Source organism: Rhincodon typus, chromosome 8, assembly GCF_021869965.1.
Source record: "Rhincodon typus isolate 14 chromosome 8, sRhiTyp1.1, whole genome shotgun sequence".
NCBI classification, from domain to species: domain Eukaryota; kingdom Metazoa; phylum Chordata; class Chondrichthyes; order Orectolobiformes; family Rhincodontidae; genus Rhincodon; species Rhincodon typus.
The window spans coordinates 38,771,350-38,794,770 of record NC_063339.1 but is presented as its reverse complement, the minus strand read 5'-3'; the positions used below and the strand labels follow the sequence as shown (position 1 = coordinate 38,794,770).

The 23,421-nt window shown below is 40.0% G+C and overlaps 1 protein-coding gene across 1 annotated transcript in view; it reads right to left on the bottom strand.

Annotated features, from left to right (window-relative positions):
- Window positions 1-23,421, bottom strand: part of LOC109915960 (inverted formin-2-like) — a 59,245-nt gene that overhangs the window by 9,057 nt on the left and 26,767 nt on the right. The window contains exons 8-21 of the mRNA XM_048600103.1: window positions 23,167-23,379; window positions 23,023-23,127; window positions 21,963-22,099; window positions 20,301-20,362; window positions 14,537-14,639; window positions 14,343-14,428; window positions 13,359-13,459; window positions 6,986-7,056; window positions 4,451-4,558; window positions 4,287-4,357; window positions 2,519-2,639; window positions 2,273-2,437; window positions 2,075-2,168; window positions 575-724 (exon numbers count right to left, since the gene is read on the bottom strand). Coding sequence (XP_048456060.1) covers window positions 575-724; window positions 2,075-2,168; window positions 2,273-2,437; window positions 2,519-2,639; window positions 4,287-4,357; window positions 4,451-4,558; window positions 6,986-7,056; window positions 13,359-13,459; window positions 14,343-14,428; window positions 14,537-14,639; window positions 20,301-20,362; window positions 21,963-22,099; window positions 23,023-23,127; window positions 23,167-23,379 — 1,587 coding nt within the window. The remainder of the gene's footprint in view (window positions 1-574; window positions 725-2,074; window positions 2,169-2,272; window positions 2,438-2,518; window positions 2,640-4,286; window positions 4,358-4,450; window positions 4,559-6,985; window positions 7,057-13,358; window positions 13,460-14,342; window positions 14,429-14,536; window positions 14,640-20,300; window positions 20,363-21,962; window positions 22,100-23,022; window positions 23,128-23,166; window positions 23,380-23,421) is intronic.

Here is a 23,421-nt window from a genome sequence, read left to right as displayed (position 1 = left end):
GGCCCGAAACGTCAGCCTTCCTGCTGCTATGATGCTGCTTGGCCTGCTGTGTTCATCCAGCTCTACACCTTGTTATCTCAGATTTTCCAGCGTCTGCAGTTCCTACTATCTCCTCTAATTGGCTAGCAGCTCTTGGAGGTAGATCTCCATCTCCAAAGACCTGGGAACCCTGAAGGCAGGTAGGATTGTGCCTGATTGGGATTTAATCCTACTGGGGCTCCAAGAATGGTTGCCACTAACTGTTCAGCCGTTGCTTGGTGTTGCTGTGGTGTTATTAAATTCTATCAAATGTAACTGAGGGCTACAGGAAGGAATTACACACATTCCTTGATCTCAATGATATTATTGGGGAAATCAAAAAAAAGCAAATATTTAGTACTTTTCTCATTTTGCATGTGTACACTCTGCAATGTTGTCTTCTCACGCAATCATTTGAGAACAAGGATGAAGGGGAATTCCTTTGTGAAACCAGTAGAGTAGTTAATTACATGTGACCTTTATTAGAGGTTCCATATGAATTATTCTGTATTTGTTTGCAACAGTGTGAAAAGAAAAAACTTTGAAGGAGTCTTACCAGGCTTTGCTCGATCTTCCAATATTTTGGTTGCAGGAGATTCTGGAGCAAATTCTGCTTTACATTTGTTCATAGAGTTACTTTTCTGACAAAAGCCTTTCTTTATGTTAAAAAGAAGTCTTTCAACAATATTGTTCCTCTCTTGTTTTGCTGATGATTTGCGAATTGGAAAGCAAAGAAAGTATAAATTATTATATATGCTTAGAAAGTTAAATTGCCATGTTTAATTTTAGACTTTATATCATCTTGCCTTAGGGTTCCAGTATAAACGTTGTAAAAAGCAAGAATAAGCCAATAAATGCCATCCAAATGTTAACAATATTTTCCTGATTAAAAATTATTACGATGTTCTGTGTTGTTCAACAACCAGGGGTTGAACTCCGTGAAAGTATTATTGCCATGAAATATAACATTGATAAGATTTCCTGTTCAAAGAACAGATGTGTCTAGAAAACTGAATATAGCAAGTGAGACATTTGGTTGGACCACAGAATATCCTCTGCACTTTTGGCTGTGGAACATGTGGTATACTATTCAAGTGCTCCAATAACTGTCCAGCTGTCTATAATAGTGAGTGTTGAGGGAGGTCCTCCAATATCTGTGGTGGTGGTAGCTAAGGTCTCCTGGAGACCAAGCTAAATGGAGGAGTCATCAAAGACTATTGAATTTTTAACATTATTCCTTTGTTTTTCTAGTTTATGTTAAGAAGGACTTTAATGTTAGCTATTCCCCTATGTCTTTTTGAACCTAGGTACCGTTGTACCTAAGATAGCACTGTGTGTGGCAACATTATACACTTTTCACTGTATTCCTGTACTTCTTTACTTGAGTACATGTGGCAATAAAATCTAAATTGAAAACAAAGTCTAAAATCTATACTGGTCTAGTGTCTTTCTCTGTAACAGTGTACAAAATGCACCCTGTATAATAGTTATGTGCTATTTTTGCATAACTTTGTTTGACAATGGGGATGATGTGGCCATTTAACAAGGATAATGACCATCACCATGCTGAAGGGGAGAACATTGATCATTTAGAGGATGGTAAGAAGGCGGGAGATTTGCAACATTTATCTATAGTCACAGGTCTTTAGCAAAAACTTATTGAGAACTACTTCATCTGGATAGTCTTTGCACTTCTGTCTTAACCCTAATGTACAGTATCTATCTCATTCCTCCTACCCTGAAATAAACTGCATCTGCTCAAAAGCCAGTGCTGATATCCATGTCAGCCGATATTACAGATTGTTACAGAAACAGGAACACTTTCTTGCATCAAAAATTTAGAAGTTACAGATCTGGATTATGCTTTTTCTTTCCTTATTTTGGCATTCTTACAAAGAGGTAATAAAAGCTATTAAAAGTTCCTAATCATTCAGAAACAATGGTTTGTATTTTATTTCGAGCCAGTTAAGACATTCTTTTTCAGAATAAAACATAACCCTCTATCTACTACACATATTTGACAATACAAAGCTAATTCTACTGACTCCAAACTTACTGTTGTGTTCATTTGGTTCATTTGCAACTTGCATAGCAAGTTGTTTCTCTCTTTTCTTCATTTTTGTGGTCTTTTGTTTTTGTTCATTGTTATCCTATGTTTGGAATCATAAAGAATTACATGAGTGTGGCAAGGGAGTGGTTCTAAGGCAATTAAGCCAAATAATGACTTGTGTTAAAAATTATGTTTACTTATTACCTTTATCGCTTGCAAGAACAGTTCTCTGAATTTTTTGATTGTGACGAACAATTCATCCAGTGAAAACTTGTTTTCATTTTCACAGAAATATTGAGCCAACTCCTTTCTTTTGCACTCTATAGCTTTCAGAAGATCCTTGAGCTCCTCAGATACAGTGAGGCCTTGCTGCCAATTAGTTTTTGTTAATAGTGGAATACTATAAATGTGATTTTGAGAAAATCAACTTACCATTGGATATTTGCTTACCTGAATTGGATTTCTGAATTGTAATTTTATATCATCTATGGATGACTCAATGTCATCACTGATCTTGTTTAAGTGCTGTGAAAGGCTGTTTACTTCAGATTGGATTGAGTCAATTTTGATACTGCAGATAAATCAGTCAGATATTTTAAAGAGTTCTCAGTGCTGAGCAAACCATGTCTTTTGCACACTTAGGAACGAACAAAAAAAGACACAAATCTGCACGTTTCTTGTTACAAAATTACAAAATACAAGTGTAATCTTGCATTATTTTAATGTGACACAGAAATACTGCTGTAATATTTCAAGATCTGTGTCAAATTTGAAATTTTGTTAAATTGCAGGAGGTTACAGCACTTTGTCCCATGAGGTAATAGGGCCTGGATTTACAGCGTGATTTTCTATTGGTAATTTATTGGTATTTAGATTTTAGCCGCACTTGATGGAAACCGAATGTTTCCTCAAAAGGAGGGATGGAAAAATATCCTCAGCTGCATTTATACATATCCTAGTGGCTGGTTGTTGTGGTACCTTCATGCTGTACCTTTGGAAAATGGTGTGAAGATTTGGAAGAATTTACAGACTCATTAACAGACTGACAGGCTGTAACATGAACACTATTTAGAGTCATACAGCATGGAAACAGACCCTTTGGTTCAACTCGTCCATGCTGACCAGACATCCCAATCTGACCTAGTCCCATCTGCCAACATTTGGCCAATATCCCTCTAAACCCTTCTTATTTATATATCCATTTAGATGCCTTTTACATGTTGTAATTGTAATTGCTTTGGCTCTTTCCTCTGGTAATTTGTCCCATGCACACACCATCCTTTGCTGAAAAAACTACCCCTGATGAAGGGTCTAGGCCCGAAACGTCAGCCTTCCTGCTCCTATGATGCTGCTTGGCCTGCTGTGTTCATCCAGCTCTACACCTTGTTATCTCAAAAAAAATCCCGGCCTTTCAGCCTCTCCTATAACTCAAACCCTCTAGTCCCGGCAACACCCTTGTAAATTTTTTCTGTGCTCTCTCAAGTTTATCAACATCCTTCTTACAGAAGGGCAACCAGATTGTACACAGTATTCTAAACATGGCCTCACCAATGTCCTGTACAGCTGCAACATGATATCACAACTCCTATACTCGATATTCTGACCAATGAAGGCAAGCATGCTAAACGCCTTCTTCACCTGTCTACCTGTGACTGCACTTACAAGGAACTATGCAACTACACCATTAGGTCTCTTTGTTCAGCAGCACTGGCCATGGCTCTATCATTAACTGTATAAGTCCTGCCCTGGTTTGTCTTACCAAAAGGCAACAACTCACATTTATCTGAACTAAAGTCCACCTGCCACCTCACCCATTGGCCCATCTGATCAAGGTTGTGTTGTATTCCGAGATTATCTCCTATGTCTAGAATCAATTTAATACACCTGAGTAGATGTTTAGACCTAGGCCGTGGGAGAGGAGTGGCTGTTAATGTGGAGTGACATTGCCAAACAAATTAATAACAAGTCAGCTGTCTGGAAAAGAATGTATGATCATTGAGAAACAGTTGGGAGGAGGGTGGAATTTAGAAAATACCACATTATCTGTTGACTGAATATCTTAAATCTGAGTTTTAGGATTACTGTGGTTGTATCTGTAATGCTCACTTCTACCACATAGTTTAAACAAACGTAAGTGCATTTTAATGTGATTATTGGTTGTGTGCAAAATGTAACATGGGCTTAAAGTCATTTCAAGATGATAACTTGAAATTGCTACCTCGCTGCTTCTGATATTGATTGGAGGTCATCAGGAAGATTTAGAAGATCTGGATAGGATTTTTCAATTTCCTGTTATGAAGAATCAAGTGAGAAATGTGGTGCAATGCTGAGAATTGCAAAACATTCGTCATATCTGATTCATAATCTGAAATGCTATTGTACCTGCACAGCGTAATGTAGCAGTGTGATTTGTGGCTCATTTGCTCTCGTCTCTTTGAGTTTAACCAAACTATTTATTTTGAATCCATTTGCACTTCCTATGGCACTACCCTGAAATGAGAAAAAAATATAGTGAATTATCTGACAATGTATTCTGCTTTTTACAACTTTCTAGTAATAATCATATAAAAGCATCCCACTTTTTGTCTCCTATAATTGAAAATTACTTTACTGGCTGTGAAGCACTTTGGGATTTCCTGAGGTCGTGAAAAGTGCTATCTAAATGCATGTCTTTTTTTGTCCCTGTTTTAACTTGCATGATTCACTAAACCTGCTATATTTTAGGAGGAAATATCTTTGTTACATTTTTATACAGTTTTGGGTAATGTATATTATTGCAACAATGAGACACAAGTTCAGCGATCGGCACAATTGTAGCCCCTCCAGGGTAGCACACCGACTGTTCAGCTCATTTGAATAGCTGCAAATGCAACTTAATCCGAAAATAATGGCATGTTAAATATAAATATTTAATTCAATAGGTACTACATTTAATAAAAATAGAATCTTAAAAGGGATGTACTTATTTGAGATGCCTGTATATGTGAGACAAAGGTTTATTTCAAGTTTTATCAAGCTCAAAAGTGATTTGCCATTTCAGGTCCATGGCAAATTATGAGTAATGCACCTAAATGCAACCCAGGGGTAAGTCACTCCTTGGGTTTCCTCCCTACATATTTTTGTATCCTTTAGTTTGTTTTTGATTTGATCACTACACACTTGTATATCCTTGGATTTTAAAAGAAGTAGTTCCAGGGATAGTTAATGCACTGGTAGCAATCTTCCAAGAATCCTTCGATCTGAACAAGTCCAAAAAGATTGGAAAACTGTGACTGTAACAATCTTACTCAAAAAGCTGAGAAGATGTTAAGCTGGAGACAGTTCAGAAGAGATTTACCAGAATGTTGCCAAGTATGGAAGGTTGAATTATAAAGAAAGGATGGATAGGCTGGGACTTTTTCACTGGAGCATTGAGAGGAGACCTTATAAAAGTTTATAAAATAGTGAGGGCACAGATAGAGTTAATGGTAGTTGTCTTTTCCATAGGATGGGGGATTTCAAGACTCGGTGCATATTTTTAAGGTGAGAGGAGAGAGATTTAGAAAAGACATGAGGGGCAAATGTTTTACATTGAGAGTGATTTGCTCGTGGAGTGAACTACCTGAGCCAAGTGATGGATGTGGGTACAATCACAACATTTAAAAGACATTTGGATAAGTACATGAGTAGGAAAGGTTTGGAGGGATATGGGCCAGGAGCAGGCAGGTGGGACTAGTTTAGTTTGGGATTATTTTCGCCATGGACTGGTTGGACCAAAGGGGCTGTATCTGTGCTGTACAACTCTATAATTTTATGTTAGAGTCTATTCTAAAGGATTTAATAGAAGAGCATTTCAAAATACACAATATGATCAAGCAGAGTCAGCGTGGATTTATGAAAGGGAAATCATGCCTGACAAATCCATAAGGATTCAAGGGAGTTACAAACAGCATAGATCAAAACAAATGAACAAACAATCAAAGAGCAGGAGTACGCCATTCAGCTCTTTGAGCCTGCTCCACCATTCAACATGATCATGGGTCATCCTCTATCTCAATGACATTTTATTGCTTTCCCTCCAGAGAGAAGGCAAAATTCAAAGAGAACAAAGAATAAAAATAGGGAAATCTTGCTTAAACTATACAAGACATTAGTCAAACCATACCTGGAATATTGCAAGCAGTTTTCATGTGACTATCTAAGGAAAAATATACTGGCATTGGAGGCAGATGGTGGGATTTTCCTGAAAGAAGAGGTTGAGTAGGTTGGGATAGTATTCACTGGAGTTTAGAAGAATTACAGGAGACATTATTGAAACATATTTATTGGGGGCTTGACAGGGTAGATGTGGAAAGTTTGTTTCCCTTTTTGGGAAAGTTTCGGACCAGAGGGCATAATCTCAGAATAAGCAGTCATCCATTTAAGCCAGAGTTGAGAAGGATTTTTTTCTCTGTGGCGAATCAGTGGAATTCTTTATTGGAGAGGGCTGTCAAGGTTGTGTTGCTGAGTACATTCAAGGCTGAGTTAGATGGATTTTTAATCAGTAAGGGAATCAAAGATTATGGATTTAAAACTGGAATGTGAAGTTAAGCATCATCAGATCAGCATAACCTCATTGAATAATAGAGCAGATTCAATAGGCTGAATGGCCTACTTCTGTTTCTGCATCTTATGGTCTAATAGACATACAAATGTCGGGAATTTCAGCACTGGCATATTTTTAAAATTGATTGTTTATGAATTTTGAAAACAATAAATTATTTGATTTTCTGTAAGTAGTTACAAAATCCAACTTTAATAGCATTGTCTAATTCGAGCAGGAATGTTCATTGTACATTGTCTGATGAGTTAATAAATTTGATTCGTCATTATGAAAAAGTGTCTTGAAAAGTACCACAAAAATGAATGAATGTTGTAACATTTAGGCAGTATACATACGTAGTTGAGAAAGTTTCCAATTTTAAGTATTAGCTGACAGAACTGGGGCAGTCTTGAAGAAGATAGGAGATCTATACAAAAACAGAAGACATGGAAAATCACATCTCATGGAACTGTACAACATAACTCTAATTCAGGGCGTTTTTTCTAATAGATCTGTTTGGTCCATGAATCTCTAGATTGAAGATTAATGCTAGTATGAAATAAATTCATTTTGAAAATGAAAACTAAACTGACAAAATAAAATCAAAAGCCAAGCATGGACCTGAATTTGGAGTACAGCAACTGAGGTTAGCAGGAACTGGTATCTTTTACCATTTCAGCTTGGTACGACATGGAGTGTAGGGTCATTGTGGTGATTGGTAAATTAGGTTGATAAAGAGCTCAGATGTCAAAACATTTAAATTTCTGATTCCTGAGAGACAGCTCTATATGTGCATTGATCAAAACAGATGCTAATCTTCCTCCTAAACATTAGAAATTCAAGTTCTGGATTCAACCAAACAAGTATGGCTGGCTAGAGTCTGAATTACAAATTTGTTCTGAGCCCAGTAGATCAATATAAGTGCACATTGTTATGATCCCAGCTGTTGGTACTACTGGACAAGTCAGAACACAGAATAAAACCCGGCTTGATAGATCATATATTTAATTTTTGCTGATGGTTAATGTGGTGGTTAGTCACTAAAACATATTTACATGAGGCCGTGGATGTTCTTTACAACAGAATCTAAGTTTATCACACATAAACGTAACAAAAACAAGCAAAGCTATATAGAAACAGCTAAAAAGATGTTAATTCAAAAATCACAACAAACCTCAGCATCTTTGTCAACACCATCCATAACAGAATCTCAATACTAGAGATGTATCACTATAATCCCAGCAATTTAAGTGTTTATTTACCAGCCCTATCCAATTTCTCCCTTCTTGTACTGTCAATCATGTTTATTATCATTAATTTCAGAGTCTGCCAACAAGTTTGATGGCCCAAGTCTTTCTCAGTTGAAGGTATCTAGCTGAACTCTACTGATTTGAAGCTCCACAGACTAGAAACCCATCTCCACTGAGGAGACTGGCTCCCCTGATCTGAATTGGAAAACACCCTGTTCTCCTTCTCGGAGACAGTTCTCTTCTAAACTGAACTCTGAATTTGCCTGAACTAAAACCTTGAACTTTCTGATATGATCAAATCTATACAAATTGCCTTAATGTGTTAGCTCTGCCTTTGTCATTAACCCAAAAGTATAAGCATTCAATCTATTAATGCCATATGATTCTCTCAGGCACACTGCTCCAATCACATGTTTTCTCAGAACCAATGAATCTAAATTTCTGTTCCAAATTGATTTTCTGACCTTCTAAAGAGATTGCTCCCACAGCACTAACTATATCCATCTGCAAGAAGCCAAGCCTCCACATATGCTTTAAATAGCCTAGGAATACAAAAAAACAGAGACAGGAACTGGGTTTTCTTTAATAAATTCACAGGATGTGGAAGTCACTGGTTAGGCCAACATTTATTGACAATCCCTAATTTCCCAGAGGGCAATTAAGAGTCAACCACATTGTTAGTCACATGCAGGCCAGACCAGGTAAGGGTGGTGGTTTCCTTCCCATATGAAGATTATTGAACCAGCTGGGTTTTTCCAACAGTGGTTTCATGGTCGTCATTAGACTCTCGAATTCCAGATTTTATTAATAATTGAATTCAAATTGCACCATCTGGAACATTACCTGGGTCTCTGGATTGATAGCTTAGTGATAAAGTCACTAGGCATAAAGTCTTCCAAGGTAAATCCTGCTTGAGCCTATGGTCTTTTTATGCAAGCAGCATAGATGAAAGTTGTGCATCAGCACCATCTAAGGTCCTGACATACCTGACTCTACAAGAAGTGCCCAGGAAGTTGAAACTTCTCACGGACAATTTCCCAGAGTCTAGAACTTTCCAAGAAAGTCCCCAGTTCAGAGTCAGTGTTTGCGACTTTGGAGTATTCCGACTCATTTACTCGAATAGTTAGTCAGGTAAAGTTAGTGGAGTTAAGATCTGCTCTCGCTCAATGCTAAACTTAAAACTGATCACCCTCCCCTCCAATGACACTCCTTACTAATCAATGACCACAGACACCTGACCTAATCTGCCCCAGACATAAGCACTGCCCTGACTTGACCACCACCTCTCTCCTGACCACTTCCCCACAGTCCGAGCACCAATCCATGGTCTGACTTCCCCAACCCCTTCCCAAACACTGACTCCCCACCAACCCCCATTCTCAACCTGCCCCAAACCCCTTGGGCACCCATCAAAACCCACCCCAAAGTCTATCCTGATGCAGGAATCCCCTACCTGCACACCTACCTGGCAGTCTAAACAGCCTAACCCCTCACCCACCTGGTACCCTCCCATTCCACAAAACAGTCACACAACCCTCAATTTTACCTTACACACTTACCTTCTCACAGACAGGGTAGCTTAATGATCTTTACTTACAGGAAAATATCTGGATTCATTCAGTGATAACACAGTGTGGAGCTGGATGGACACAGCAGGCCAGGCAGCATCAGAGGAGCAGGAAAGTTGACGTTTCGGGCTGGGACCCTTCTTCAAAAATGGCGGAGGGGAAGTGGAGCTGGGAAATAAATAGAGAGAGGAGGGGTGGGACTGGGGAAGGTAGGTGGGATGGTGATAGCTGAGTGGGGATTAGTCAGTGAGGAGGTAGGAGAGAAGATGGACAGATTGTGTCAGGTAAAGGAGGCGGGGATGAGAGGGAGGGTTGGTCATGGGATGAGGCCGGGGTGGGGAGATTTTGAAACTGGTGAAATCCACATTTAGGCCGTCGGGTTGCAGGCTCCCAAGGCGGAATATGAGGTATTGCTCCTCCAGTTTCCAGGTGGCATTATTGTGACACTGGAGGAGGCCCAGAATGGACATGTCACCCAGAGAGTGGGAGGGGGAGTTAAAATTGTTCATGACCGGAAAGTATTGTCGTTTGTCGTGAACAGAGCACAGATGCTCTACAAAATGGTCTCCGAGTCACCTCTTGGTCTCACCGATGTAAAGGAGGCCACATCAGGAGCAGCAGATACAGTTGACCCAGTTGTGCAGGTGAACCCCTGTTTGGTATGAAAGGTTCATTTTAGGACTTGAATGGAGGTGTAGGGGCAGGTGTAGCACTTCCTGCAGTTGCAGGGAAAGGCGCCGGGTGTGGTGGGGTTAATGTGGAGTGGATGAGGGAGTCAAGGAGAGCGCGGTCCCTACGAAAGGCAGACAGGGGTGGGGAGGGAATTATATCCTTAGTGATGGGGTCGGATTGTAGATGGCAGAGGTGGTGGAGAATGATACGTTGGATGCGAAGGTTGCTGGGGTGATATGTGAAGACAAGGGGGATTCTGTCTTTATTTTTGTTTGAGGGGGAGGGAATGTGAGGGCAAAGGGGCGGGAAATGCAGGAAAGGCATTTTCGATCAGCAGAGGGGGAGTTGAGGTCCTTGAAATAGGAGGATATCTGGTGTGGCACTGGAGGAGGCCCAGGATGGACATGTCACCCTGGGAGTTAAAATGGTTCAGACCAGAAAGTTGTGACGCCACCCGCCCTCGGCCTCATCCCATGGTCAACGCTCCCTCTCATCACCCCCTCCTTGACCTGACACAACCTGTCCATCTTCTCTCCCACCTATCCGCCCATCTCACCTCACTGACCATTCCCCAACACTGCCTGCCTGCACTCACCTATCACCATCCTACCGACCTTCCCCAGACCCACCCCTCCTCTCTCTATTTCTGAGCTCCCTTCCCCCTCCCCATTTCTGAAGGGTCTCAACCCGAAATGTCAACTTTCCTGTTCCTCTGATGCTGCCTGGCTCGCTGTGTTCCTCCAGCTCCACACTGTGTTATCTCTGAGTTATCTCCAGCATTGGCAGTTCTTACTATCTCTGGATTCACTCAGTGCTTTCTTCTTTAAATAATGTCCCTTCGTGAGTACCTTAAACAAATGGCTAACAGAAATGGACTTATCTCTTCGCACAACTTCCTTAAATGTCTCTCCCACAGCCTGCTGGTCCTGGAGCTTTTCCTTCCTGATAATAAACTACTCAGGATTTCTTCTCAGCCTGAACTGTTTTGGAGATTGTTCCTTTGTTACCATAGACCTTTCTCGTCTAACAGGAACCTGCTCCCTGTCCTGACCTTCTGGATGCTTCGAGAGGTCCCTTTCACAACCTGCAGAATTCATTCACTGAAAAGGATTCCACTCCAAAGGTCAAACCATATGTGACTTAAGGTCTTAAGCTCTTAAGGTCTTCAGTCAGCTTACCAAATTTGAGCAGTGAAGCATTTCATGATATGCAACACCTTAAGAGGAATTGTAAGAAATATCCTTTTGACCATCATTAATAACCCTTCAATATTTCAGATACATGCTCTGCTAAGTTACCCTGAAATGTTTGAACATTCTGTAGGGCAGCATTGAACCTGTAAGAGACAGTGCCTTGAGCAGCTTTTCCCCCATGCCAATGCACAATGTGTGAGAGTGGAAATGTGACCTGACTATTCTACATCTCCTAGCCTTGAATGCCAATGCTGTCCCTTGAAAAGCTGGAAGATAGAATGAACCTTTCCCTGCAGAGATGTATGCAATCATCACTGATTCTGTGCCATCACTCACAAGGTGGATATCTGTGTGGCTAGCACAATCCCTGCACTCTGTGTTTAGCTTCAGTATCGTCCCCATTAAAGTGCAATTAATGTCACAGTTCAGGGATCCCTGACATCTGATGCTATCTGCATTCGAACAGTTGATTGCTTGTGAGAAAGGAATAATGCTTGCCCATTACAACTTGTGTATTCTGGTGCATGAGTCACATGAAGTTGGTATGCAGGGACAAGACATAATCAAGAAGACTAATAGGATACTGTCTTCTATTATAAGAGTAATTTGAACATATTATGCTTTACATATACAGGGCATTGCTGAGACCACATCTTGAATACCACATACTGTCTTGGTTTCTTTATTGAAGGAAGGTTGTAAATGCATTGGTGGTAATTCAGAGGAGGTTTCCTAGATTGATAAGTGGATGAATGGCTTGATTTATGAGGATAGGTCAGACAGGCTGGGCTTACAGGGTTTGTGGAGGTGGGGTGTGGTTGACGAGCCTGATGTCTGTCACCTCCCCCCACTAACATTGGCTATGTTGTGGGACAGAATTCCCTGCAATGTGGTAAAGGAGGAATTAGGTATGGTGGAAGCGAATGGAAGAGCAGTTAGTCATGATTTTGTAAAACAAATCATTTGTGGGACAAGAGTTTCATTGGCTGTGGTCAGCATTGCCTGTCCCTAGTTGCCCTTGAGAAGGTGGTAGAGAGCTGTCTAATTGAATTGTTGCAGTGCATGTGCTGTAAATAGACCCCCAATGTAATTAGGGAGGCTCTTCCAGGATTTCGACCCAGTGACACAGAAAAAACAGTAATGTTTCCATAAGAAAGCAGGAGAGGTGGTAAGTTGTGCCCAGTGAGTGAATGGGAATCTCAGAGGTCAGGAAAAATCATTAATAGTTTGAGAGATTGAAGTGCTTGAGAGACTTGAGTTGTATTAATGCATGCAATGGTGCAAGTTGAATTATGAACCTTGATGAGAGACATGTGCAATAACAGGTTTAGAGTGATTGATCACCCTGTGAGTCTGAGGCAGCAGAGAGAAGATAGCGGCAATTACCCTTTTGGAGTGCCGAAGATCACTGACTCGATTCCTGCATTACTGGGCTTCTTGCCATACTCATGACACAGCCCTTAATGCAGGTTGACTGTCCTGGATGCCTTGGACTGGTAGTATGGCCCCCTGTGGTTGTCCACAGAATAAAGGATGGCCATCTTGTGCACCATCCTGTTCACCAGCATTTCCCTTCACCTATCCCTCTTCTTCGCCACCATTAATGACCATTCCTTCATCTATCTCAACCCATGATCTGGAATTCTCTCCCTGAACCCCTACTGCATCTCCATCTCTCTCTTTCTTCATTTAAAACACACATACTCCTGATATGCTTTTTAGTGAGTTTAAACCTCTGTGAGGCAGTTTACTTATGGTGCTAGATAAATGTAAGATGTGTGATAAACTGCATATTTAGCTCAGTCAGAAAACTATACATAAGTAACATGCCTTATCCTAATTTCATTACTTTCGTAACAGAGAATGTTTGATAATTTTAGCAATAGATTCAAATCAACCATTTTCTTTACAGACTGGTCTATATTAGGTGTTACATTGTTTTAACTATTATCTGATCATAATTTATTTAACAGCTTTGTAAACCAGGAACAAATATTTTAAGAAATGCAAATATATTTATGGCTTAAGCAGACACATAAAACTCACTTTCACACGCCTTCTTAATCAGTTTTGCATTTGGTTGGTGAACATTTTGTAGAACTATTATGTCTTCACATGAAAGTAAACAGTCAATCCGTAACTCATAGCTGTAGATGTGATAACAAAAGAAAATGATATTAAATAGTTCTTAACAACTTCTTTGTCATTTCTTTTGGGTACGATAAAGAAAGTATCTACAATTGCTATGCAGGAGATTTTTGCACCATACAAAAATCTAACATTGCTGCATGTTGCTGGGGATGTGAAGCAGAGTGGAAGCGAAGAGCGGGCAGAACATTTGATGCTCCAGTGAACACTGTGATTGTCTCATATAGTAGGAAATGTTTCAGATTTTCCACACCAAGAGTTCTTTGCTACTGAGAGAAATCAAACGATTCTCCACAATTTTGATGACCAACACAAATTCTGGAATGGCCAAATTCTGAAAAAAGTTGGCTTTCTGTTCTGACATACAGCAATGACGTACAGCAGTGAAAATTGAAGGAATGTGGCGGAAAGAAACTAACAAAGGTCAGGATTGAACAACACCCATTTTGTAAAGGAAAATGAAGAACTCACCGTTTGGCAAATTGTATCGATCTGGAACTGTCAAACACACAAGTTTTACAGCATTCCTCTCAGAATGGTAGAGGATCTGAGTTTCAGCCTGTACATCTGCACATGGCAAATTTCATGTTGCTGAATCAGATACACAGAAAGCTGAGCACAGAGCCCAGATAAAGAGGGAATGTTGAGGGCACGTCATTTCAAATATTGAAATTAATGCACTGTTTACTGCTAGCTCAAGTTCACAGTCTGAACAAAAATTACCATTTTGCTCATTGGTGGTGCCTCCCTCCAAATCTAAAGAGAAAAGTAAATATCAAATGGACAGAAGGGAGGTGATAGAGTGACTTTATTTCCAATTTTTTATGGAAAAAAGTTCTTGGGACCGCTATATCATTCATATTTATAACATAAAATACATACCAGGGCACTTCGAGAAGGCAAAGGTAGAAATGATCTCCATTTGCTAATTTTTCTTTTTCTTCTTTGTAAGTGATTATATTTTCTCTCTGGACATAGCAAATTAAAATGTTACAACAAAGAACTATAACAAGCAAAATAAAGTATCAAAACTGCTCTCATTCTTGCTAATGTATAGAACAAAGAACAGTGCTTACTTCATGTTCATCTGGCAGGAGTTTCTTAAATTGTTTCAAAACTTCCGTATCAAATTCAGATTTGCTACCCTTTTGGACCATGGCTGCTAGTTCTTCATTCGAGCTGCAAATATGTTAAAATAAAATTACAGGATTAATTAAACTGTGATCAATGTGGTGTTCGCTATATGCAATGCCTGGAAACAGGTAGAAAAAAGCAAATCAAAAAGTAACAAGCAAGCTAAATTCAGTTATTCTATTTATTAATTATAAATGAGTCAGCAGTAAACATGTAACAATGACCACATAATGCACGTTGTTACATGTTTACTGCTGGCCCATTTCACAAATAATTTTTTGCTGACATATAAACTCACTTGCCACCCTATAGCTGTAGCAATATACAACTGAAAGCTTGGTATAGTTACACCTTCAAAGATTTTCATACTTTTAAATATCTTGGTACAATGGAGATCCATGATTAACTACCAATTATTGAGACACAGATTGGGCTGAAGGTTTGTGTCATCTTTCACCTTACAGCATGTGAAGACATCTGCGCAAGTTGTAAAACAAGTCAAGACCTAAAAGAAGACAGCTGGTCCAAAAAGGAGCAGAATATAAGGCAAAGCCACAGTGAATTCATCCTGTCTGTAAGATGGATAGAAGAAGGACACTTTCCAATCTATGACTGAACATTATTCTTCTTATCTTCCTTCTCATTTACTCACATGCACACAACAAAAATATCTATGGCCCTGTAACACATTCTGCTGCAAGCTGTGTCAAGATGGCACACTTAGCTCACTTAGTCTTAACACTATGGTTCGATTCCTAGTTTAGAGATTTAAACAGACAGATCTGTTGGAGCTGCTGAATTTCTGTCACTATATGAAGAAAAATGAGAGAATTCTAATTTTCTAGTCAACATAGATCAAATGGAGGGAGGAATTTAGGAAACTCACAATCACCAGTGAAACAATATTGAGTAATTTGTTGGAGCAGCAGATTGACAAGTAACTGTGTCCTGATGGACTTCATCCTAAAGTTTAACAAGAGAGTTAGCTACTGAGATAGTCGATGCATTGTTTTTAATTTTCCAAACTCCTTTGATTGAGGATGGTTGTCTCTGCCAGACACAGAAAGTAGCTTCTAAATTGAAAAGAAAGGGAGCAGAAAGCGGGACAGTACATGTCAGTTAGCTTAATATCTGTCACAAGGGAAATGTTAAGAGGCTATTATTTAAAGAAGTTATAACAGTGCACTTGAATGGGTTCAAGGCAATTAGGCAGAATCAACATGGTTTGATGAAAGGGAAATCATGTTTACCCAATCTATTGGAGTACTTTAAGGAGGTAACACGTGCTATGGTTAAAGGGTATTGGTGGATCCTCTGCGCTTAGATCTCCATATCAAATGATAGTGCAGAAAATAAAAGCTCATCGTTTAGAGTAGCATAATAGGCACTGGTTACACCATATCTGGAGTACTGTGCACATATTGGTAACATTATTTTTTGAAAGAAGTAAATGCATTGAAGGCAGTTCAGATCAAGTTTACTTGACTAATTCCTGGAATGAGAGGATTGTTTAATAAGGAAGGTTTGAACAGGGTAGGTTTGCATTTACTGGATATTAGAGGAGGAAGAAGTAACTTCATTGAAATATATAGGATCCTGAGGGCTCTTGACACTGTTGATATGGGTACAATGTTTTGTATTATGACAGAATCAACACCGAGGGGTCACAGATTAAAAATTAGGGGTCACCCATTTACCATATAAATTAGGTGAAATTTTTTCACCTGAATTTTTTTAAGATTGAGAGTCTTTGGAACTGACTTCCTGAAATGGTGATGGGAGCAGATTCCTTGCATATTTTTAAAGCCAAGATATATATATTCATGTTAAGTAAAAGGGGGTGAAAGGTTATCAGGAGTAGGAAGGAATGTGGCTTTGAGTTTGCAATCAGATCAGCCACGATCTTATTGAATGGGAGAGTGTATCAGATGGCTGAATGGCCTATTCCTGCTCATAATTTGTATTTGTATATTTTTGTATGTTCATATGCTTGATTCATTTTGAAACTTCTTCCCCCATTCAATAAGATCATGGTTAAACTTTGATTTTGGTTAAGGCTCCTCACACTATCCACCATCTCCTCATTTCCTTAGTCGCCAAAAATCAACTGATCCCTGATTTGAATATACACAACAACTAAACTTCCACATCTCTCTGTGGTTGTGAATTCCAAAACTTCATAACCGCTGAAGTGAAAAACGTTTCTCTTCATCAGAGTTGTTAATATTTGACCCAATATTCTGAGTCTGTGAGCCCTAGTTATGGAGTCCTCAACAGTTTGAGGAGATTGTAGAGATAGCATAATAGCAAGGATACCCCATAGCTTGGGAAATGCAAGAGACATCAGCCCACTTTAGTTTCTGGTGGTAGGAAAGGAGATTAAATAATCATGTTAGCCAAAGTAATCTAATTCAGTTACCTAACATACTGGGACAAAATAAAGTACTCTGAATTATGGAGATTTGATATTTAAAAAGTCTGAAAATACTCAGGTGGTCAGGCAGCATCTGTGGAGAGAGGAACAATAACATTTTGGTTTGAGGATCCTTCATCAGATGTTTTTCTTTAGATTTGTTTCTTGCTTTCCTCTGGCAAACCTTATGATATGATGCTCTTCCAGAGATATTTGCACCATCTGGCATTCCCCAGCACCAGATTCAGCAATGCCCTCTTGTAGGAAGACACTGTTTATGAGATTGTTATGTTTTAAAAGCATCCAGAATGGAGAAATGAAGAAGGTCATATGATATGAATTCTGCCCAACAACAGATCAGCTGGCCATTTTTGCCTGTGTTATTGCAACTAATGCCCTCACTCCAACATGAACAGGAGAGCCCAATCACCCAGATCAGTTTAAATATAGTTGCTAACTAATATCTACTGGCTTTGTCTGAGATAACAGAAGCCCTGTGAGTTTTTATTACTGCTATATAAGGTGAGTGAATTTGACAGCATTTGGTGTTGCAAATGAGGAAGATCTTGGTCCTGCTTGCCAAGGTTCCAACAGACTACGTGCTCCTCTGATCTGTTGTAAAGTTACCATTGCCGTTGTCCTGCAACATGAGTATCCTCACCAACCATTTCATTTTTACAGGATCATCCCATAATTTCACCGATTATCCTGTGCCCTATATGCTTTCTCCCAAGGAGGGCATTTATAACTTTAAGACTCTTGCAGCTTCTTGTGCACCTTGGTATTTTACGCAGTTATATTATGTGTCTGCTATCGACCACAAGGTGGTATAGAGTTGCCAGATACAGCTAAAATGGAACTTCGAAACTTTAATCTTTGAATCCAATAATAAAGAATACAAATGGAAGGGAGCTGTAACCATATCGCTGAAGTTACCATGCAACATGATATTAAAAAAAAAATCTCTTCAAAAAAGAGTGTAAATGTCAGAGCACCTGTGCTGGCATAGTCAGAAAGTTAACGAGAACAAGTTGTTCTTTGATTGATGTAACTGTTCAGTTTTAAAAGAGAAATTGTATTTTGATGGGAAGAGGGTAGTTTGGATGAGCAGTGGGGTAAGAAAGGAAAATGCTGGAAGGATTGTTCCTGATGATATGTATTTATATAATGGATCTAGAAAAGACTGCTCCAAGAGAGTATTGTATAGGCAAACCCATCTGTTTTACATTAGTACTTTAAAATACTTATAGGACTGTTTGAATAGATACTAATATGTGCAAAATGAAAGCTATCTTTCTCTTGTCCCAGGAGAAGATCCCACAGGACGTGGATGGAGGAGAGAACATCCAAACCAGCTTTGGGGGTTTGATTCCCTTCAAAGGATCAGGCTCTCCCTCTGTCTCACAAATGAAGCAGCATTTTAATGGTGATGTATCCAATGGACTGTCAAATTACATGATTTCAAATGGATCAATGCAGTATAAGTTGTGAACAATTTTGAACAGAATGAAATGCACTAACCTCAAGTCCTTTCAACAATATGACTCTTCCCTCAAAGTTACTTAAAATTACAGAATGGTAACAGAACAGAAGGAATTATTTTCCTGTCATGTCTGAAGGGGCAATTCACCTACACTGATTCCTTCACCTTCTCCCCAAAGCCCTGCTATTCCTAATTATATGATAAATTCCATCTTGAATGCCTTCAGTGTGTTAGTACTGTTACTTAACTTTCATTATTTTAGTTGTATTCTTTTATCAGTTTATGTTTGGTACCCAAAATCCTTGAATTGTGAACATTTATGTGGTTGAAAACCAGAGCCATTAACTCACATAAGCCAATAACATAAAAGGAGAAAAATTCAAAGTAAACCTGTCATCTGTATTGTAAAAATAAAAGAACTGAAAATATATAACCACAATGTATAAAAGTAACAATGGCCTAGATTTTCTGACTACTTTTGGAACAGATTCAACCAATGGTAATCCTTTTTAAAATTAGCCACTTGTTTTCTGGTGATTTTTCTGGCCACATTCCAAGTCTGACTGTCCTGAATGTGTCCATCAGAAGAAACCAAGGAGAAAGCCACACGGTGGACATTGGAGGCCAAGACATACTCATTGTTCCAGCACTTGCTCTTTTAGTTCAGGAGTTCTCTTGTTTAAAGGTCCGAAAGCCACTTTGGCGGAAAGGTAAATGAGTCAAGTTAGTGTGGGTTTAGGGTGGGTTGGGTGCCGGGTTAGGGTGCCAGGTGGATGAGGGAGTAGAGTAAGAGGTGGGGGAGGGTGCCACACAAGGTCAGAGGGGATGAGTTGTGGGGAGTAGATTGTATTTTGGCGGGGGGGTGGGGGGTGTCGGCGGTGAGGTCTATTACAGAAGGTATAGCGCTGCTGGATTTGATCAGGATTGTGAGATCGGGGGAGTGTGATGGGTCCGTGCAGGGTGGGCAGGGTCAGATCAGGGAGTGCAAGTGTCAAGGCTGCTAGGCAGGGCACTGAAGCCTGAGGTTGGCGACTTCGGAGCTGGGAGGTCAGGTCAGACTGTGTGGGTATTGGATCTGAGGGAATGGGCAAGGTGGTGGGATCTGGCAGGTTAAGCTGGGAGTGTTTAATTGTCAGGTTAGGCAGAGGTAGTTCAGGGAGGGGGAGTTGGTGAATCCACTGGAATCAAGGACAGTCCGGTTGCAGAGTGAGATTTTTGTTCTGTCAGGGTCGGGTTTGGCGAGGGAGTGAGGAGATCATGTCCAAGTCTGGCAGTGCGGAGTAGGGTCTGTGCTGAGGAAAGAGATGTTGGATCCAGCAGGGTTGGGTGGGTTGAGTGGCAGTGGGGGAGAGAGGGGGTGTGTTTGGATGGTATGGTTGGATTTGGTGGGTCAGGATGTGAAGTAGTGGTGGTGTGTCATGTCCAGTGGAGTCAGGTCAGGTCAAGTCTTGGTGGAGGCAGGGTATCTGATCAGAGAATGCCAGAGTTAAGGGGTTGCAATTAGAGTGGTCAGCGGTCAGTTGGAAATTCATTTTAATAGTTACCCAGGAGTTAGGGTAGGTTTTTTCTGGGTAAGAGTTAAGCTTAACTGAGTTTGAACCCTCTAAAATCTCCAAAAAATGAGGGTTTTTTTGAGAGGCTTCCAGACCGAGAGGAATTACTTATCAGAAAATTCAGTTTTCTGTGCAGTTCTCTCAAAGTCAGCTGCATCTGGGCTTCTGCATAGTCTTGGCATAAAACTGGGAACTACTGTGTAGAAATAACTACTGGATCATCAGAATGTCTGGGCCAATTATGCAGTATGACTCACCACTTGAACTGTTTTAAAAATATGTTCAAATTCAGGCTTTTCTTAGAGTCCAGAAATGTGACCTGAAAGAAAGGCAAAGACAAATTTTAGAGAAGAGGTAGGGGTCCCAAAATTCTTTGCTTAACATTCCTTTTTCTCATTTGGAAACAGTTTTTAATATAAATCTTGCCACGTGTTTATACATTTACTATACTGTGTTCATTCTGGTGCACAAATTGTTCCAATAACTCATTTTACTCACATTCTAAAATGACCGTGTTATATACAGTTTCATTTAGCATAAACAATCATTACATGTAGAAAGAAAGATCTGACAATTATGCAGTACCATTGACATCCTCAGGACATCCCCAAGCACTTCAAAAATTGCTTTTGAATTGTGAACAATTTTTATGTAGGCAAGTGACCAGTGTGTTTTCTGTAAAGCTTCTGCAAATAACCACATTGTCTGTTTGGTGGCACCAGTAGAGCAATAAATGACCAAAAGTTACACTAGGAGAGGTCTTTATCTTGGTGCATAGTGCTCCAGGCTCTTTGATTCCTATCTGAGAAGGCAGACAGGGCTCTCACCTGACACTTAGTCCAACAAACACATTTGTAGAGTCATTCATCATAGAAACAGACCATTCGGTTCAAACAATCCATGCTGACCATGTTCCCAAATGAAACTAGTCCCAGCTGCCTGTGCTACTTCATATCTCTCCAAACATTTCTTAGTCATGTACCTATCTAAATGTCTTTTAAATGTTACTGTACCTGCATACACCATATCCTCTGGAAGTTCACTCCACACATTCATCACTCTCTGTGTAAAAAAATTGTCCCTCATGTCTTTTTTAAATCTTTCTCCTCTCACCTTTAAAACAAGCCCCGCAGACTTGAAATCCCCCACCCTGGGGAAAAGACAGCTTATCTATGCCCCTAATGATTTTATAAACCACTGTAAGGTCACCCCTCAGCCTCCCACGGACCAGTGAAAAATGTTCTGGCCTATCCAGCCTCTCCTTGTAACTCAAACCCTCCATTCCTGGCAACATAGAAAAGATAGAATCCCTATAGTGTGGAAACAGGCCCTTTGGCTCAACCAATCCACACTGAACCTCAGAGCATCCCAACCAGACCCACCCTGCTATAACCCACACATCCCTGAACACTATGGGCAATTTTAGTGTGGCCAATCCACCTAGCATGCACATCTTTGGACTGTGGGAGGAAACCAGAGCACCTGGAGGAAACCCATGCAGACACAGGGAGAATGTGCAAACTCCACACAGACAGTCACCCGAGGGTGGAATTGAACCTGGGTCCCTAGGGTTGTGAGGCAGTAGTGCTAACCACTGAGCCACTGTGCTACCCCTACCAGGATTTACATCCTGGTAAATCTCATCTCAAGCTTAATAATTACTTCTACAGTACTGCACTAAAGTAGTAACTGGGATTATGTGTTTGTCTTTAGCATAAGGCTTGTACCTATAATTAAGGAATAAAGACTGCTACCACTGAGCCAAGGTTGATACTTAAGAACTTAAAACAATACACCAAGGTAAAAAAGATATTCTTACTTTCATAAATAATTTGGCGTTTTTGTATAACCTAACAAAACAGTCAAATTGAATGATTACCTTATACTTCCCATAAAACAATGTGTTAGTCTGTGTTTACCTCCTTTGACTCTTTTTTGAAGAGGGCTTGATCTTTCCTTTTTGTTTGAGAGAAGGAGAAGCAGAAAAGCTGTTCGATTCTGGCATAATCAGGACTTATGGAATTATTACGGCCAAGTAACCATAAAGAATTCCTTTCTGAAATAAGAGAAAGATTTTAAATTTTATATGAATTACTACACATTGGAAAGTCCCCCCAACAAGGGATTGAGGAGCTTACTCAAGTAGCAAAATTCCATAGCACTTTTTCAGCAGTAAGTGCTGCATTCTGTTGTTTAAAGGGTCCTGCAGCCACTTTGGAAGTTACTGAGAGATGTTAAATGTGTAAAGTGTGAGCTAGAGTAGCGTGTGGATAGTGAAAAACAGAAAATACAAAAAAATTGGAGCAGGGGTAATCCATCATTCCTGCTCTGTCATTAAAAGTGAGCATAGTTGTTTGTCTATCTCAATGCTATTCTCCCATCTCTCCCAAAACCCTTGTCACCTTTAGTGTCAATAACATTTGTTTAACTTCTTTACTGGAGTTATATGAATTTATAAGAACAATGATGTAGACAAACATAAACAACAGTATTTCATCTGATACAGCACCCATGCTAATAAATTGATTGATTCTGGCTTTTTACTAAATCGACTCATGGGACGTGAGCATTGTTGGCTGGCCAGCCTTTATTGCCTGTCCCTAGTTACCCTTGAGAGGTGGTGGGAGCTGCCTTCTTGAACTGCTGCAGCCCATGTACTGTAGGTAGACCCTTAATGGGTGGAGTCCCAGGATTTTGACCCAGTGACAATGAAGTAACAGTGATACATTTCCAAGTCAGGATGGTCAGTGGTATGAATGGGAACTTGCAGGTGGTGTTCCCATATCTGTTGCATTTGTCCTTCTATGGCCGTGGTAATGTGTGTGGAACGTGAGTCTAAGGACAGTTTAAATGTTAGCTGTCCCCAAGCGCATCGTAAAACGCACTCTCTCATTGTAAAGATACATATCATCCTCCTCCTCTGATGCAGTCTGGCCTGCTGTGTTCCTTCAGCTCCACATTGTGTTATCACACACATACCTGAAGCTACTTTTGAGAGTTTTTGCCAACTCAGCTTTTTCATCCGCAAGAATGGTCTTGGAATATCTGTCTTATCTGAAGAGGTAGGAAGAGCTCCAGGTGGTGCTGGGGGAGGAGGTGGTGGAGGTGGAGGAGGAGGGGGAGGGGGAAGGAGAGGGGGAGGAGTGGGAGTTGGTGCAGGTGGGGTAGTGATAGAGTAAGTACACTTCAGACTTCCTTCAGTTGAATATTTAGGTTCAGGACAATCATGATTTTCAGGCTTGCTAACAATCAATTCTCGCTCCACAGTCTGATCGTTTCTTTTCAGTTTAACTGAGACAAGTCTTTTCATGATTGTATTGACATCAGTTTCTGGACCTGTGCAAAGTAAAACATTTGATGTGTTAACACTTCAACATA